The 18800-nt window shown below is 38.5% G+C and overlaps 3 protein-coding genes and 1 long non-coding RNA gene across 5 annotated transcripts; 3 read left to right on the top strand and 1 right to left on the bottom strand.

Annotated features, from left to right (window-relative positions):
• The first annotated feature begins 4430 nt into the window (after positions 1 to 4430).
• Positions 4431 to 7935, top strand: LOC121744556 (fatty acid hydroperoxide lyase, chloroplastic-like). Its single transcript, XM_042138141.1, has 2 exons — positions 4431 to 5044; positions 6768 to 7935. Exons 1-2 carry the CDS (start codon positions 4646 to 4648, stop codon positions 7815 to 7817), a joined length of 1449 nt encoding a protein of 482 aa, XP_041994075.1. The 5' UTR covers positions 4431 to 4645; the 3' UTR covers positions 7818 to 7935.
• Positions 7936 to 7966: 31 nt separating this feature from the next.
• Positions 7967 to 11142, bottom strand: LOC121744557. The gene is made up of 3 exons (XM_042138142.1): positions 10785 to 11142; positions 9381 to 9404; positions 7967 to 8717 (listed from the first exon to the last, which is right to left on the bottom strand). The coding sequence occupies exons 1-3, from the start codon at positions 10963 to 10965 to the stop codon at positions 8398 to 8400; spliced, it is 525 nt and encodes a 174-aa protein (XP_041994076.1). The 5' UTR covers positions 10966 to 11142; the 3' UTR covers positions 7967 to 8397.
• Positions 11143 to 12174: 1032 nt separating this feature from the next.
• LOC121743518 lies at positions 12175 to 14027 on the top strand. Of its 2 annotated transcripts, XR_006038289.1 has the most exons (5): positions 12175 to 12399; positions 12532 to 12637; positions 13250 to 13323; positions 13397 to 13587; positions 13730 to 14027. It is a non-coding gene; the product is annotated as an uncharacterized LOC121743518 (long non-coding RNA). The 2 variants fall into 2 exon arrangements; XR_006038288.1 differs by having other exon boundaries at positions 12175 to 12637.
• A 490-nt stretch (positions 14028 to 14517) lies between these two features.
• On the top strand, positions 14518 to 16534 carry LOC121746147 (probable protein S-acyltransferase 7). Its single transcript, XM_042140061.1, has 5 exons — positions 14518 to 14768; positions 14906 to 15074; positions 15817 to 16050; positions 16154 to 16282; positions 16490 to 16534. Exons 1-5 carry the CDS (start codon positions 14518 to 14520, stop codon positions 16532 to 16534), a joined length of 828 nt encoding a protein of 275 aa, XP_041995995.1.
• Positions 16535 to 18800: the final 2266 nt, after the last annotated feature.

The raw sequence follows: 18800 nt of genomic DNA, 5'->3' as shown, positions 1-18800 counted from the left end.
AAAAAAAGTAGATTAAAAAAATTACATAATTAAAAAAAACTAACGCCGTGCAGTCCTTTGCGCCACAACTCTTCGATTAAATCCATTTGGAGTCGAATATGAGCATCCACTTGGCGCATGTCGGCATGTGCTTGGAGGCGGCCGGCTTTATCGTGAGGTACTCCGCTTCGTACGTTGGGGGCGGCCACGCCGTGGCTTGGACCGGCTTCATTATCGTCGTTGGCCCAACTAGTCAGTTGTACACCTTCATATTAGACAATCATGTTGTGCATGATAATACATGCGTACATTATATCAACAATGCAGTCGACATGCCACAAACGCGTTGGACCCCTAATTGCGATGCCGCCCATCGAGACTGGAGCACACCAAATGCGCGTTCCACGTCCTTGCTCGCCGACTCCTGCCGTTCCGCAAAGTAGGTCTTCATCTCATCTGATGCGCATCTGATCGTCTCTACAAAGACAAGCGACCTAGGGTATATCTCACCCGCCAAGTAGTAACCCATATCATCCCGGTTGTCGTTGGCGACAAAACTGATGGTCGGACCGACGCCCTGGCACTGCTCGTTGAAAAGGGACGACGAGTTGAGGTCGTTGTTCGACCCGGCTACCCCAAAATACGCATGCCAAATCCACAGTCGGTAATCAGCTACGGCCTCGAGGATCATCATGGGATTATTTCCCTTGTAGCCGGTCGTGTAGAACCCCTTCCAGGCAGCGGGACAGTTCTTCCACTCCCAATGCATACAATCTATGCTGCCTAACATACCCGGGAACCCATGCTTCTCCCCGTGCATCTGCATCAGCTCCTGGCAGTCTTTGGGGGTAGGGCTTCGAAGGTACTGATCACGGAATATTTCAACCACGCCCTGACAGAAATACTTCATACATTCAAGGGCAGTCGTCTCACCGGTGTGGAGGTACTCGTCCCACATGTATGCCGCGCCTCCGTAGGCCAACTGCCTGATTGCCGCAGTGCACTTTTGAATAGGTGTGTGGTCGGGTCTGCCAACCGCATCGTGCCTGAAGCGGAAACACAGATATCGATGCTCCAAAGCGTCAACAATACGCATTAACAGGGTCCTGCTCATCCTAAAACGCCGCCTGAAAAGGTTGGCGTTAAACCGCGGCTCCTGTGCGAAGTAGTCTTCATATAGCCGCTGATGTGTAGCTACGTGATCCCGTTCAATCACTGCTCGGCGGTGGACAAAGGGTCGAGGTCGAGGTACCGCCGGCTGCAAGGCCCTTTGTATCAGTCGGTTCATCTCACTGGTCGTATAGGCCTCCAACTCTTCATTCATTTGCCGTTCTTACTCCTCAACATCCCCACCACTACTACCACCCGCGTTACTCATTTTGCGTTATTGATCTTGTACAGAAATTAAGATAGAGAGAAAACTCGTTAAAACAAGTGGTGCGAATGAAAATGACGTGCAAATCGCGTATATATAGTGTTTCGAAAATTAAATAAAAAAATGGACTGGCCGATCGCTCGCCGATCGGGAGCCTGCAATGGCGGCCAGCCTACCGGCGAGCGGATAGGCCAGCGCCCGAAAATCGGCGTGCGCTCGCCGATTTTCTCGCCGAATTGCCGCTCGCCGCCTGCAATGGTTCGGCGAGCGAACCGGCCAGCGCCAGAAATCTGCTAGCCGGTCCGCTCGCCACCATTGTGGAGGCTCTTATTTAGCACCATTTCAGGTTATATATGATGGTTTTCTTAGTATACTATTAATTTATTTGAAATAAATAAAATGCTTGAACCAAAGCTTTGGACAAAAGCCTAAGCCCAAAAAGCTAGTACTACCAAACACCACATTAATAACATGGAGTATTACATAAGCCCAAAAAAAAACATAGCACCTTCAAAACAGCTAGACTTGCACATAAGGTTCGCCCAGTACTCTCTCTGTCCCAACTAAGTTGAGTCAAAAATTTTGGGCACAAAGATTAAAAAATTGTTCTCCCTCCGTCCCAAGTAAGATGACCCATTCCTTAGGTGGCACAGAGTTTTATGCAGTTCTATTTTGTGTGTTAAGTGAAGAAAGTAAAGTAACAGAGAGGGAATGAAGTAGAGATAAAGTGTTTCCATTTATAGTAATGAGTCATTTTGGTTGGGACAAACTAAAAATGGAAAGTGAGTTATCTTTAGTGGGACGGAGGGAGTATTAAAAAGTAGAAGAGAAGAATAAAATAAGAAAGATAAAGAGAGAATAAAATAGGTATTGGAATAAAGTAAGAGTGACTGGATATTTTGTTTTTTGTCGAAAGAGAAAATGCCTCAACTTAGTTGGGACATTCCAAAAAAGAATATAACTCAATTTAGTTGGGACCGAGGAAGTACTATCTAGTAAAAAATGACATAATAAGCAACACAAAAAGTAAGATAGAAGAAAAAATCTAGTCTCTACCATTCCTTCCGTCAAGTTATTCATCATCAGATCTGTTGGAGGGGGAAGTTCGATCCCCAACTCATGGTGATTGTGTCGATTTCATCTCTAATACTCCCTCAGTCCCCACGTCACTTGAGGAGCTTCTTTTTAGCACGAGATTTAAGAAAATTGTGTTTAGTGGGTTGAATAAAATAGATGAGATAATAAAGTAAGAGAGAGAAGAGAGAGTAAAGTAAAATAAGGAATAAAGTAGATGTGATTAGATGTTTTGTTTTTAGCGAAAAAGAGAAATGACTCAAGTAACTTGGAACAGCCCAAAATGGAATACGACTCAAGTAACTTGAGACAGAGAGAGTAGTAGTTAATTCCTCTATCGATGAAGTAACCGAGAGTTGAAAATTAGGGCACTGACTTCTAATCCACGAACAAACATGTGAAATTAATTTTTTTTCTCCTTCAGTTCCAATTTAATCCAAATTACTAAAAGATCATTCTATTTTAAAGTATTTCAAATCGATCATGAGATAAAAATAAAACAAAGAGATCTACAACATTATGTCAAACTTGCCGAATGGCGTGTAGGATGCCCAACCAGTGTACTAAAAAACATGTCATTATTTTCTTGGATAAGAACATAGAGATATTCCATCGATCGCAATAATAATACCACTAACTGAAGAGAATGTGTTCCAAATTCTTAGCTTGCAAAACACACACACATTGACGATTTTCAATTCTCAAAATGGTAAATTTGAGTAGCTTATTCTTGGGATGAGATCCCCTGCTGTGGTGGGAGCACAGCAGGGGCTGCTGCCCCTCACAACAAAAATTTTATATTAATTATTTTTAATAATTCAAATTTATTATTAAAAAATTTGTATGTGAGAGGACAACAGCCCCTACTGTGCTCTCCTGAGCAGGGGATCCCATCCCCTTATTCTTAGAGGCCCAATGTTCCCTCAAACAAGCTGACCGAGTATTAAAATTTGAGTAGCTTATTCTTATGGACAAGGAAAATGCATACTCCTATTTTTAATTTTAATGCATACGTCAAATATTGACAAGATACATGCTGTAGCTCAAGTCCCCAAACCTGAAAAATGTGACAGCCAAGCATCAAAATTCAATACTCCTTCCGTCCCGCATACTCGCACATTTCCTTTTGGGCACGGAGATTAAAGAATGAGTGATAGACAAAGTCAACAATTACGACTGTAAGTATAAATTGTTACTAAAAATGGAAAGGGTGTAAATAACTTGGGACGCCCAGAAAGGAAATAAGTGCAAGTAGTGCAGGACGGGGGAGTACAATATATCTGTTTCGCTACATCTGTCGTCACTCACCTACAATTATTGGCCTGTCGTCAAATTAACTTATTTTCATGACAACTTTTGGGAATTTTTTTTCTAGATGTAACTCTCCAATCATGATGATATTAACAATTTGTGGACTTCATTGCAGTTATCAAAGTATTGATTATTATTTTAATATTGAACTATAACATCCAAAAATGGGATTATAATGTAAGTTCAATCAAAATTAGATACCCAATATATCACGAGATTTCGGAAATAAACTGATCTGTCTAAGAAAGCAACTGCTGAACTCAAATGTTTATTTACTTAAGCATGATTACGCATATTACATTATTTTATTGTAGTCTTAATTACTAATGTTAATCTGCCCAAACAGTCAACTAGACTAATATATTAGTGTTATTATTGGAGTAATAGCAGCATATATCTTTAATTTTAGTTTACGAAACTAATTAATATGGTCACTAATTGGTTTATTTTTGTCCATTTTTATCATTGGTAAGAACAAACAGATTTTATTTGCCAAGTACAATAATAATTGAGATGTAATCAAAAAAGGAAAAATAATGGGAACAAGCAATATATTTCACGTGAACCAAGCTTATCGACATTATATTTTCTACATTAGAATCCGAACCCTATTCTGATTTTCGATCCACATCAAAAGATATTTTATTTAATTATTTATCTCAATACACGACATATTTATTTACTCATCATATATTAAATAATGTGTTCAACAAGCTAGAAAGAAAAAAATCTACAGCGTCCTCAATAATGTAGCTCAAACACTTGTATTATAGCATAACCTTTTTTCTCCTCTAAAAAAAATCTCTTCATCCAAAATTGAAGTTCAATTTCACTCCAAACTCAAATTCCACATTCTAAAAACCCTCAATTTCCCCCCCAAATTAGGGCCATCTCTCTCCCGCAGAAATGCTGAATGCATCCCTCTCAGTGGCGCCGCTGTCGCCGTCTGCCGCGCCTCAGAGGGCGGCGATCCCCGGCAGCTACGGGTGGCCGGTGATCGGGCCGCTGTCGGACCGGCTGCAGTATTTCTGGCTGCAAGGACCGCAGAATTTCTTCGCGAAGAGGATGGAGAAGTACGAGAGCACGGTGTTCCGCACGAACGTGCCGCCGGCGTTCCCGTTCTTCGCCGGCGTGAATCCGAACGTGGTGGCGCTGCTCGACGTGAAGTCGTTCAGCCACCTGTTCGACGCGGAGCTCGTCGATAAATCGAACGTCCTCGTCGGCGATTTCATGCCTAGCGTCAATTACACCGGCGGAATCAGGGTTTGTGCTTATCTGGATACTGCAGAAACCAAGCATGGACAAGTACGTTCATCTCTCTCTCACACACACTGCACACAGATAAGCATTGCCATTGTTTAAGAAGATAGACATTTAATGAGGTAAAACTTTATTTTATGAAGAAGAGAGAATCTTAAGATTTTTTGCAGATCTGTCACCAGTTTAATTTGTATACTACTCCTAGTCCTAGTATTTATTTTAAGGGTTACATCTTCGGAAAATCATGGAGTTTAGTCAAATTATGGTTCGTTGAATTTTCATAATCAGCTAAAAATATCTTCAAATTTGAATGTTTTTCGTAATTATTTCTAGGCAAAAGCCGTTTGCATATAATATATTGATGTCGTTTTTAACTAAACGATGTGTATTTTGTAAGAATAAATGACATCCTTGGACTCATCGGTGTTGATGTCCGTATAATATTGTTCAGCTACGACATTAGATATAATTTTATGAAAAAAAATCGCCATAAGATAACGACGAACAAATCAAAACTTCATTATTTTTTTGATTAATTTTTAAAATTGCAGTACAAAATAGAATTTGACCACGTTTTATGATATTTCTACAATTACCCTTTTTAAAATGATATATTTATTAAAATCACAATTACTAATACTTATAAATTTCAAACTTATAGGAAAATGAAATTGAAATATAACGAGACTCCAAAAAGTGAGACAATAATATAGAATCCTGATGCATTTCCGTTAATATTTCCACAATTACATACATGGAGTATTTATATAATGTGTTATAGGTTCGCATCTCATAAGTACTTTCTTGATATATCACCCTATTGTCCAAACCAGATACATCTGCTTAGTTCCTGCGATTTTACTCTTTTTCAAGCATCATGTATCAAAATGTGTAGTGCTTTCATTGAATTATACTCCTACTTAGTTTGTTATTTTAAATTATGTATATATATCAAATACAAATAACATGAATGTTGAAGAGATCAGATTTGAAACATGCATTAGATAGTTTGACTTGTTTAATTTAACCAGAGTGGGTAAAGTGGAACATAAAACATTCACTGAAAAAGACGAACACCACACTTATTTACAACTATTCATGTTTCTATTATTTATAACACATATAATTTCAGATCTCTTAAATATCCGCGTCATATAATGTTTCGTATATAATGAAATGGAGAGAGTATTTGTTAGATATCAACCCATATCCTTTATTTTATGGAATTCCCGATAATTCAATAATTTAACATAGAAATTTAAATATTTCTCTCATGACTTTATTTCTATACTAATATCTAAAAATATTAAGCTTGTTTTACCTTGCAGTATTTATATCCAGATTAAATTCATAGTAGTAGTAATAGATAGCATGTTCTATAATTTTGTTGGTAAGCTTTGAGTATTTTATGAGTTAAAATTTAACGTAATTTTTATTAATCATTTCCACGTAATGGATGCAAATAATCTCGACTGATTTGTGCATGTGCATCTAGCTCATTGTGGTCCATGCTTAAAAAATGAATTATATTTTTTCTATAATCTGAATTATCCTATCTTCTTATCTTACCCAATACCCATACTTTCATAACCACGAAATTTGTTTTGGATGGACTACTATTTCTTAGGCAAGGAAGCATAAATTATTAGTTTGTTGCATTACTTATAAATTTTTTAACAATTGTTATCATAACTAATAAAAATTGATAGTTCGGAACTACTTAGTATAATAGTATATTCCTTTATCTCATCTTTTAAATTAATTGCAGATCAAAGATTTTGCCAAAGACATCTTAAGACGAAGCGCGAGCACATGGGTTTCGTCCATGACCACCACCCTCGACGCGATGTGGGATTCCCTCGAATCCCAACTCGCCGCTGCCGGAGACGGAGGCTCCGCCAGCTACATCTTCCCTCTCCAAGAATTCCTATTCTCCTTCCTCAGCCTCACCCTCCTCGGTGCCGACACATCCGCCTTCCCGGAGATCAAGAAATCCGGCCACATAATGATCGACAAATGGCTAGCCGTGCAGCTCCTCCCCACAATAAGCATCAATGTCGTGCAACCCCTCGAGGAGATCTTCCTCCACTCATTCTCCTACCCTTTCTGGCTCGTCAAATCCGATTACCAAAAGCTCGCGAATTTTGTCGAAAACGGAGCCGGGGAAACACTGGCGAGGGCGCAAACCGAGTTCAAGCTCACCAAGGAGGAAGCCATCCACAACCTCATCTTCATGCTCGGGTTCAACGCGTTCGGAGGGTTCTCCCTCTTCTTCCTTTCGCTCCTCAGCAGCCTCAGCGAGCAGAAGCCGGGCGTGCAGGAGGAGCTGAGGAAGGAGGTGCGGGAGAAGCTCTCGAACAACATCCTTAGCTTCGAGACAGTGAGGGAGATGGACCTGGTGAATTCGTTCGTGTACGAGACACTGCGTTTGAATCCACCTGTCCCACAGCAGTTCGGCCGAGCTCGAAAGAACTTCGACCTCAGCTCGCACACCACAGTGTACGAGATCAAGAAAGGCGAGCTGCTGTGTGGCTTCCAGCCACTAGTGATGAGGGATCCTAAAATATTTGAGAACCCAGAGGAATTTGTGTACAACAGATTCTCAAAGAAAAGAGGCGGAGAGGAGTTACTTGAATACCTGTTCTGGTCGAACGGGCCGCAGATGGGGACTCCGGGCCCATCGGCCTCCAACAAGCAGTGTGCGGCCAAGGACGCCGTGCCTCAAACTGCGGCTGTGTTTCTTGCTTACCTGTTTCAGAGATATGATGAGATCTCCATTTCTTCTGGTTCAGTCACTGCTCTCAAAAAGGCAAAGTGACAGCGGCTACGCTGTATATGATGATGTATCGTCACACAGTACGACGTCTATTTACGTCAACTTTTGTCAATGTATGAAAGAGACACGGCAAAATAATATGTTTACCAGTTCAAATCAAGAATATAACACAAAAATTGAACTTCTAAACCTTAAAAGAACACAATGATTAATATTCTCAATACTCAATATAAAGTATTAACAGTACACAATCACTAAGCTCTGAAACATTTCTTGGATTTCTAAGATCAATCAATAAACAATATAAGAACCATATCTGCTTCAACCTAAAGCAAACTGTTCCCCTCGACAGAACTATGTATGTAACATTATGAAATATTGCGAAGAAGGAAGTTTGATAAATAATAGTAACAACAATAATGGTGACAATGTTACCTCTACATGAAGAAGATATAATATTTTTCAGACTTGAAAGAGCTGATGCTTGCTTTCAGCAAAAAACACCAGGTATTCGGAGCTTGTGATGCCCTTCAAGCAGAGAACCATGCCCGCTTAACTGACTGGAAGAAACTATATATGACAATGTTTGGGTATTTCTTACAGACTGCGTGAGATAATACAGCTAGGACTGAGCCCTGCCGTTTCCTTCCTTCCAACCTTTTTGGCGTGCCCTTTGCTCCCACATTGCTGTCACCTGTTTCTGCGCTAATAAAGCTGCTTCAGCCTTTTCCCTTGCCTCCTCGCACGTCTCCATTCCAGAGTTGCACTTGTCGGCCTCTTTCTGGTACTGGGACGTCATCTTCTTCGCTTCAAGCAGTGCCATGTCAGCATGCTGCTGATTCTCCTGAGCTTCTGTTTCTCGCAACTTTAACTCCTCCGATAGTAGCTCTGCAAAATTCTTCTGTGTGTCCTCACTCACATCTGGATCGTGCTTCGCGCAATCTGCGAGATGTGAAGGGAAAGTAAAGGCAGCAGATAGTTTGAGAGCATCAATCATATGTGCTCGAAAACAAACTAAATTACACAGAAGGAATATAAAAGATGGACACTTCAAATCTAAATTAGGTTGCTATCAGTTTTCCATTAATAATGTGACATGAATAAATGCAAAAATATTCTTCCACGTACAAAAGATGGTCAATGTAAAACATAAATTAATGATCCCGAAAACTGAATACTAATTAATAGGGAATTGGGGACCACCTCAAAGTGTAGAACATAAATCAATGAGTACCGGCATCATAATTCCAAATGTAATTAATGTGATGTAAAGATGATCTATAGACATACTCTATAGAGACAGTAAAAACAAGTAGGTAGCTGCTGAAAATACACGTTATTTAATGTTTTCAGCTGCATCCACATAAAAATTAAGGTCCAAAAATAGCACTATGTGAATACACTGAGCTAAGGGTAAAAGGGTGAAAATACTCTAGCAAGAGAAAGTCGTGTAAGGACGGATCGAGAAAAATAAGGATATTATTCTGTGACGCTTGTATCTTGATTCTTTATGAATCCAACCAATGAAAAAATCAAGATACCGGAACCAAAGGAATAGTAAACATGTTATTGTAAGGTAATTAAAACAAAGAATACTGTGGTTACCTGCAAAGGAAGCATTATGAAGTCCTGCAAGAGCCAAAGTAATGAGCAAATGTTATTTTTGAGCAAAAAATAACACAAAATCCAAACAAGAAAATTATAACAACAGATTCAAGTAAAGAAAGTGACACTTAGAAAATCACTATCTATGCCATATGACAAAATGACATAACACACATACGAGCCTTGCAAGTTGCAACATACTCAAGTACGAAAAAAATATCAGCGACTAGCATTTTACTGAGAGCCGCATTACTCTAATATCAGCATTTCTAAAACCTATTGTATTTTTCGGTGTTCTGGTGTGTCGACTGGTGTTCAATCAAGAACTCGGTCATCTCCTGAACGTACAGTCCTCACTACCCATTATAGATCTGGATCAGCATGATCAAGCCACTAAATAATCCAACAGAAACTGCCAGCCCAAGATTCTTACACGACAATGGTCTATCAGCACAACAATAGGCCTAGATTCCTATATCCTATCAATTACATATTCAGGTGACAGCAGCAATAGTCTTTCAAGCATCCAATCATCCAACATATACTCCAAACTCAATTCGTAGCAAACAGAGGCCGTCTCAACACAAATGAACATCAATTCATCAAATCAAACAATGATTTTATTTACAACACCCACAAAATGACTCAATCCCAGATCACTATCAGTGGCTATCATCTTACTGAGATCTACATTGCTCTAATATCAATATTTATGACACCTATCGTATATTCTAATCTTCTCGAGTGTCTGACAGGAATTCAATTAAGAACTCAGCCATCTCCTAAATGTATAATCCTCCCATACTATACCACCCATTATAACCCTGAATCAGCACCATAATATCTAAGCGATTAAGCCACTAAATGATGGTCTATCAGTATGACAACAGCCCTAGATTTCAACATCCTGTCAACTACATAGTCAGGTGACAGAAGCCATAGTCTTTTAAGGATCCGATCATCCAACAGAACCTTCCAGCTCATATCGTAGCAAACAGAACCGTCTCCACTCCACACACAAGAACATCAAGTCATCAAAATCACACGATGATTTCAATTACAACTCCCACAAAATGGCCCAATCTCAGATCAAGATTTTAGCCACTTATGGGCAAAAGCCAACACTCGATAGCTGAAACAAGCTATCTAACAGAGCCAAGTCCTCATCTTTATAAAACTCACACCAACATACAATAATCTAAACCCTAAAAATCCGACCAATTTCAACAAACCTAAACAAAAAAAAAAAGCTCGAGCAGCAATCAAACAATCACAGATCAATGCATCCAAATTCGAGCTCCAATTCTAAGAAATCAGACCCTAGACAACTTTAATTCACAATTTACTATTCAAACACAGAGATCGCGATAGATCTAGCACAAAAATCGAACCAAGTAGACATACCTTGAGGTATTGAGAGAACGGGCAAATCATCACAATCGCAGTTACAAGAAGGGCAAGTAGCTGAAGCAGATGCCAATCCCTCCATCAAGTGCCAATACAGAGGCGGCCCTACTATATATGCTGCCAAGCAAATCGCCATTAAACCGATAACTGCCTTCACAACCCCAGTTCTCACCGCCATTTTTTCTCCTTTTCCTCCTCCTCCTCCTCCTCCTCCTCGCTATATATATTTATCTCTCTAAATGGGATTCAGCAAAGCTACATGCGCTTCGAAATCAATCTAACTCCACTACGTGATGTGCGAGTGTGAACTGTGAATCAGTGTATTCAAGTTCATCATAAATCGAATCCAATTCGGTGGGCACTGTTTATTACAGATTACTCCATGTAATTCCCTCAAATTTAGAAATTAGCCACACAGTTATTAAAATTGAAATTTGGCACATAGAGCAATGATTTGTTTGGAGTTGATTCAATTGTATGCCACTTGGCTTAATGAAAAGGAGTACTCCTGCTACTTAATGAAAAGTATTGCATTTATGACAATAATTTTGTTTTAATAAAATACAAATCTAAATTAGCAATAAAGTAGTTTGGTTTAATTAGAATATGATAAGAATTAACAACTTTGGAAAATTAATGGTTAAATCATAGTAGTAGTATTGTGTAATGGATTGGACCACTTAGGAAAACGCCCCTAAATAAAAATAGACTTGCCCTAGATCCTATAGACCTAATTACGATTCAATCAATTGGACCACATAAAACCTAAAAAAAAGGCACCAAATAAATTTGGACACCACTAAATCCTATAGATTTAATTAAGATTCAATCAAACCATATGATTGGATCATAGTTAGTTTAAATCATAGTACTAGCTTAAAAAAAATGTATTACTCCCTCTTCCCCAAATAACCATAATGTGCAACACGTATTTTAATGTGTAATAATAATTAAGAAATGTATTTATGTAGTTTTAAGAATAATTAATAAATATAGTGTGAGTAAAGAAATTATTAGGTAATTTAATACAGTATCAAAAATATAAATGAATTTATATATTAAGAAACGTATATAATGTGACAGTTTTTATAAATATAAAAATATTAATTTTGTGGATGCATTAAAATAAATTTCTTATAATTTAGGATATTCTTATTCAATTTGCTCAGAAAAAAGAATTATTTATATAGTAATTCTATGAGAACTTTTAACATTTGTTTCCTATATGCGCTAAACCAAACAGGCCTTTCACAGTGACACTCCATCTCTAAGAAAAACCTCTGCTAAAATCTCTCTGCGCATTAACCAAGCTGATCATCAATGGTGGAACCCAAAACCAAATACGATCGTCAGCTTTAACATATTTCCCTCTCTTCAATTCCCACTATTTTCCCACTGCACAATTTCGTTCTTTATAACTCCTTTTCTTTTGTTTAAAGAATTTGGGGGCGAGCAAGGACAAGAATCCCTCGAGAAATCAAGCATATGTTTGCTGAAATGTGGGCCCACCGGTTCAGAGACCTTAAAAATTTAGTTCTTGGTGGAGTTGGAAGCATTACTGTTGTTGATGGCTCCAAAGTTGAGCCCGGGCACCTCGGAAATAACTTAATGGGTACAAATTTTAATACTCTTTTTCTTTGCTAGCCCTAATTTTCATTGCTTTTATAACTTTTATGTGAGTCTCTTCTTTGTTCACATGAATTTTGGGCAGTCAAAGGCGAAAACCGTTTGCTCATTTCTGCAGGAGTTGAATGGTGCAGTGAAGGCTAAGTTTATTGAAGAGTATCCTGAGAAGTTGATTATCCAATCCATCCTTCTTTTCACAATTTACCTTGGTTGTTGCCACACAGGTGTGGATCATGATCACTCTTCATGTTACTTTGCTATGTGCATTGTTCATTCATTGCCCTTTTGGTGTTATTGTGGCTTTTGAATAATAGTACTAGTTTTTTTTGAGATGGTTAGATGTGTCTGATTCATGTTTTCGCAGCGAAATATCTGATGCTCCTTGTAATTGTGTAGATTGAAGCCGGAGTAGTATTTGTTGTAATTTGTGCAAGATGGATAGGTGTGATTCATGTAAGCTGCATGTTGTTTAGTTATAATTGCTCTTGGTTGGTCTCTCGATCAATGCTAAAGGATTTAATCAAGGCAATGAAGATTGCATCTGATGAAGACAATTACAAAGAAGCCATGAAAGCTTCTTTCAAAGTCCACTCCTCAAGGAATTAGTTTGTTTCGATTCATGACAGATATGTATGTTATTAGCCGACAGCCTAAACGAGTATAGTCTTGAAATGCACTTTGTAGTACTGAAATTGATGAATCTGAATAAATCATCTTGATGTTCCACTATTTAGCTTTAAGTACAAATATTACAAACTGAATGGTTGTTGAAAGATATACTTTTCCAGATAAAAAGTCTGCTTTTGTATTATTTCATGTTTTGCTTCACTATTCAGGAATTCATAGCTAATGAAGGAGGCGGAGAGGAGCCTCTGGAGGGAGCTATTCCGGATATGACATCTTCAACTGAGTTAGTGACTACTGCTTTGTCGAGCAAAACAGCACACACAACCATACAAGTCTTTATACTGATTTTCTTGTAGGTTGTGTGTCTCCCTGCAGAAGATCTATCTGTGTGTCTCCCTGCAGAAGATCTATCAGGCTAAGGCCGAGGCTGATTTTCTTGTCATGGAGAAGCTCGTCAAGAAAAATACTGATGAAGCTCGGTTTAGATCCAGAAAGCATCTCGAAAGCAGCCATAAAATGTTTTTGCAAAAATGCTAGGAAGCTTAAGGTTTGTGCTTGAAAACTTTATTGCTACTTCGAATACCTTTCACCTCAATATATGTACCTCTGTACCCATGCATTTGTCACTGGCTCTTCAACACCGTGTTCCGAATTACTGAGTTTCCCTCCGCCTGTTCGTGTTTATTCAGGTATGCAGATAAAGCAAGATTGAGGAGGAGTTCAATTCGACGGTTCAGTTGGAGCTACAGAAGTATCTTAGAGACGAAGACTACTGGTAGATCCGAGGTGCGATTTTTTGGCGCTTGAGTCGTCCACGAGCTCGTGAATAGATAGAGGCTGCCATCATTGTTATCTATGAGGGCATCAACAACCTATAACCATGCTCACTTCACTCATATTATTCATAGATTTGGCAATTATTTTTAAGCACTTCACTTAACATTTACAACCCATTATCACTAAGAAGCACTTCACTTGGTATTCGTATATCGTACACTTAATTTTCCCATTTCTTTGTAAATTCTTACTTATATATCAATTTCAATTAAATTGATCTACTATTAAACAAAAAAAATAACAATTTCATTAAACTAAACATTACTATATGATTACAAAAATAACTGCAATAGAATAAACTTAGCTCACATGATTATAACTTTAGCCATCCTTTGTTACTATTTCAATTTGGAATACTTAAACAGATTAAAAATATATGAGAAACTAAAAAACATGCATGAAAAGGAATATTTTGCTCAGCCCAACTAGCTTGATCAACTTACAAAATATACTTACACGTGTTTAAGTATAATACAATATAATGTGTTATAAAATAAACTCAAATAAAAACAAATCAAATGATTCTTATTAATTCATAGTGGAGTAATATTTTAAATCCATAACTGCAAGTCAGTTGAATAATTTTCATGGCGCCTTTATCTGCATTTTGAACTCTCAAAACCAATACATCAACAAAAAAATGGCTTCAACAGACGGTAAAAACAAACCAAACGACACCGTTTCAAACACATTGCCGGAGACAGCAGAATCAGCACACTTTGATCAGCCGGAGATAACCCTATCCGAATCCTCCGCCAAAGCAGAAGCAACGGTTGAAAACGCAGAAACGAAACCAAATCTCATCGTTTTACGACAAAAACTAGCTTCTGCTAAAAGGATTCTCAGCCGTCGGTTGCCCAAGTCCTTTCATGGCGATCGGACCACAAGATTGTACCATGTTTGGCCCGGAAACAACGTACAACTCAATAATGCACATGCCCTTACTATCCCTAGTTTTTAAAAAATGGATCATATTTTTGGTTAAATTTTAAGATTAAATTGTGTTTATTCACTTATACTCAATGCAGGTGTTTTTCTGCGGCGCCGCCTCCTCTGTTGCCCGGACCGAGAGGACTGGTGCTGACAACAATGGCGATTGCTATGTCGAGTTGGAGTTTCGCTGCTTATGCTGCGAACGACGTTGTTTCGTTCGCCTATGCTCCTAAGGTCATAGGTTCTTTAATCTTGACCTCTATTGTAAGTACAACTTATTTGGAATTTTTTATAAAATAAATTATGCGAGGTCAAATTAATTCGACATCATAATTGAAATAGAATATGAAATACGATTTGTTGAAAATGGAATTACTTTTTCTAAGGAAAGTGTTTGTATAGGCTATTGTCAATTTGGGAATGGTTAGTACGACCGACCCGGGGATTCTTTCCCGGAGCGATTATCGCTCCTAGTCGAAAGAGGAGTAGAAGGAGATGAAGCGAGGGTTAAGTATTGTGCGATTTGCAATATATATGGACCACCGCGAAGTCGGCATTGTGATGTTTGCGACAATTGTGTTGAGAAATTTGATCACCATTGCCCTTGGATAGGCCAATGTATTGGTTTGGTACGTGTTAGCATTCCATGCTTGAGCATTCAAGGAGTTGAGGATACCAAAGAGTCTCCAAAGGATAATGAAGTGTTCAACATTTAATTCGTAACTCTTTAGAAGTTAAATGTTTCATGACTCTTCAACTGAATGCATCTAATGTTGCTAGGCCTATATATTTGGATTCTCAGTTGTACAAATTTGATTAAGTTAAATGAATTGATTGCACCTGTTTTTCAATATAGTTTCTCTTAGTACGTAAATCAATTAAAATCATTTAAGGATTGCATTATACTATTAGACTTGCATTTATCGACCACATATATGTGGACTATATAATTTCTTCGAAATTTTAATATGTATAACTGATTGATGACTTTAATTTGATTTTGTAGAGAAACTACAGACTCTATATCATCTTTCTCTTCGTCGCGTTAGCTCTCTTTGCGTACATATTTGCATTCTCCTTCCAAACCATTCGACACAGAATGTCTCAAAACAACGTCGTTTTGATCGACTTATTGAGAAATTGCCCCGAGACTTTGGCGTTGGCATCATTCACGTTTGCCGCTGCTTTGTTACTTGGTGTCCTTACCTGCTACAATTTGTACTTTGTTGCATTAAATCAGGTAACTAATAGTACTAACAATTCATTAAAATCACGTTTTAATTTTCGATATTCTTATAAATCACATGATTTTAATTTCTGATATGTTTTATTATTTTATACAGACAGCGTATGAGAATTTTCATCAGTATTATGCGTCGTCACAAAATCCATATGATAAAGGATTTCTGAGTAATTTTTTGGAAGTATTGTGTTGGTCAACGCCACCTCCTAAGGTTGACTTCCGAGGAGAGGTAAATATTTGTGATCAAGTTTGATGATACATGATAGAATACGGAGTATGTTTATAATAAGATTAAAAATTTGCTTCTGAAGAAACGTTTAAGGGAATCTAGAGGAGGTAATTCTCATTGATTGATCCGATATGTGCTAGGGTTACATGTTTATAGAATATACAAATGCTACATATGGTAACTAGATCATTGGTGATTCTATTCTAGTTAAGGAATGTAATCAATTTGGAATCAATCACATTGATTGTGTGATTTCTTTCCAACACTCCCCCTCAAGTTAAGTAACGGGGTTTCCGATACTCAACTTGCTTAATACTTCCTTGAATGATCTGGAACTTACTGCCTTGGTCAGAATGTCGGCCAACTGATCTTACGACTTCACATATTGAAATTCAACAATCTGGGCTTCAATCTTCTATTTGATGAAGTGTCTATCTACTTTCACATGTTTAGTTCTATCGTGCTGAACTGGATTTTCGGAGATGCTAATCGTAGCCTTGTTGTCGCAGAACAGTCTACACGGTCTTGGTACATATAGGTCAAGTTCTATCATGAGTTTCCTTAGCCACAGTATCTCAGTGAGGCCACTTTTGATTCCACGGAATTCAGCTTCTGCACTTGAGAGTGCGACCACTTTTTGCTTCTTGCTCTTCCAAGTGACCAGATTTCCTCCTACCAACGTAAAGTACCCTGCCGTGGATTTTCTGTCATTTGGGTTTCCTGCCCAATCTGCATCAGTGAAGCCGTTGATTTCCAAGTGCCCATGTTTCTCGAATAACACTCCATGCTCCGCAGTACCCTTCAAGTATCGCACAATTCGGATAGCTGACTCCCAATGATCTTCTTGTGGTGAGTGCATGAACTGGCTTACTACTCCCACAGCATATGCTATGTCAGGTCTAGTGTGAGACAGGTAAATAAGCTTCCCTACCAGCCTCTGATATCTCCCCATGTCTGTGAGCTTTGCTCCTTCCACTATCTGTAGTCCGTGATTCTGTACCATTGGAGTGTCTGCCGGTCTACAGTCTACCATTCCTATTTCTGCTAAAAGATCGAGGATATAATTTCTCTGATTAATGAAGATCCCCCTTTTTGACCTCAGAACTTCAATCCCCAAAAAATACTTAAGAGGACCTAAATCCTTCATCTCAAATTCTTTGAACAAGTTCTTCCTCAATTCACCGATCTCCTCTTCATCGTCTCCTGTGATGATCATGTCGTCAACATATACGATGAGACACGTGATTTTCCCGTTCTTCTTCTTGATGAATAATGTGTGATCTGAGTTGCTCTGCTTGTAGTCATATTTCTTCATCACCTCGGTGAATCGACTAAACCAAGCCCTTGGAGATTGCTTGAGTCCATACAACGTCTTCTGGAGCTTGCACACTTCTCCAGGCTGAAATTCATTTCCGAATCCTGGGGGAGGAATCATGAAGATTGGTTTAGGCAGTTCACCATGTAGAAAAGCGTTCGTCACGTCGAACTGGTGGAGTGGCCAGTCTCTGTTTACCGCGATTGAGAATAGTACCCTGACTGTGTTGATCTTTGCTACTGGGGAGAAAGTCTCGGCGTAATCAACTCCGTATGTTTGAGTGTATCCCTTTGCTACCAGTCGTGCCTTATACCTCTCGACTGAACCATCTGGTCTTCGCTTGATAGTGAACACCCATCTGCACCCTACAGTCTTGACTCCTTCTGGCAGTTTTCCTTTCACCCATGTGTTGTTTTTCGTCAATGCCTTCATCTTTGTAAACATGTGAAAGGATGGGATTTTGCACGCGTGTCGTAGGCACGTGTCCCTTCCTATTCAACAAGATTTATAAGTTCTCACTTTCCAAAATACTATTAATTAGCATATGGTAAGTTAGGGTGTCGAACCCACGAGGAACGGTAGCATCCATTATGTATTTCCACACTTAGAAAGGTTTTGGCGATGCCGCCACGCTCTAAATTGGGGGTGGGAACTAAACTACGAAATGTAAATAAAACTTAAGCAAAGATTGGGAACTAAAAGTGAAAATAACATGCAAGTAAAAGAAAGCATTTAAACTGGAACGCGGACTGGGCAAGTTGATAAACTGGGCAGTTTGGCAGAGAAAATAAAAGCAGTAGCTAGAAAATTACAACACTTAGCGAAAATAAGACCATTCGGAAATAAAAACAGAGCAGCTACATGCATGAACATTCCTAAGATTAGAAAGCAAAAGAAACTAAGTTAAAAGGCTAAGGAAAATAAACTAAGTGTTAACTACTAAAGAAATCTAGAAACTAAGATAGTGACATGCAAAATGTTGTCTAAAGCAAGCTAAACTAAATTAGATTTAAATGGTGGTTGAGTGCAGTGATAAACTAAGCTAAAAGGCTTTCTAAAGTGAAAGCTAAGTGATGGAAAAGGTGTACATCTTGTCTCCTAACTCCTATTACCCAAAAGTGTAAAACCATTGGATAAAAGCCTACAACTAATGGTTCTTTCACTTGACTTCTAAAAGCTGATTTTAACTACTAATCCTACACT

Source organism: Salvia splendens, chromosome 8, assembly GCF_004379255.2.
Source record: "Salvia splendens isolate huo1 chromosome 8, SspV2, whole genome shotgun sequence".
In the NCBI taxonomy this organism is placed as follows: domain Eukaryota; kingdom Viridiplantae; phylum Streptophyta; class Magnoliopsida; order Lamiales; family Lamiaceae; genus Salvia; species Salvia splendens.
The sequence above is the reverse complement of the archived record's forward strand: the minus strand, read 5'-3'. Positions and strand labels throughout refer to the sequence as shown.

Coding starts and splice junctions, on each gene's coding strand:
- LOC121744557 (XM_042138142.1), bottom strand. CDS start 10,965: ATGGCGGTGAGAACTGGGGTTGTGAAGGCAGTTATCGGTTTAATGGCG. Junction 9,405..10,784: donor CGTTCTCTCAATACCTCAAG/GTATGTCTACTT, acceptor TGGCTCTTGCAG/GACTTCATAATGCTTCCTTT. Junction 8,718..9,380: donor TCATAATGCTTCCTTTGCAG/GTAACCACAGTA, acceptor CACATCTCGCAG/ATTGCGCGAAGCACGATCCA.
- LOC121746147 (XM_042140061.1), top strand. CDS start 14,518: ATGGCTTCAACAGACGGTAAAAACAAACCAAACGACACCGTTTCAAAC. Junction 15,075..15,816: donor CTTTAATCTTGACCTCTATT/GTAAGTACAACT, acceptor TTGATTTTGTAG/AGAAACTACAGACTCTATAT. Junction 16,283..16,489: donor AGGTTGACTTCCGAGGAGAG/GTAAATATTTGT, acceptor ATTCTATTCTAG/TTAAGGAATGTAATCAATTT.
- LOC121744556 (XM_042138141.1), top strand. CDS start 4,646: ATGCTGAATGCATCCCTCTCAGTGGCGCCGCTGTCGCCGTCTGCCGCG. Junction 5,045..6,767: donor CAGAAACCAAGCATGGACAA/GTACGTTCATCT, acceptor AATTAATTGCAG/ATCAAAGATTTTGCCAAAGA.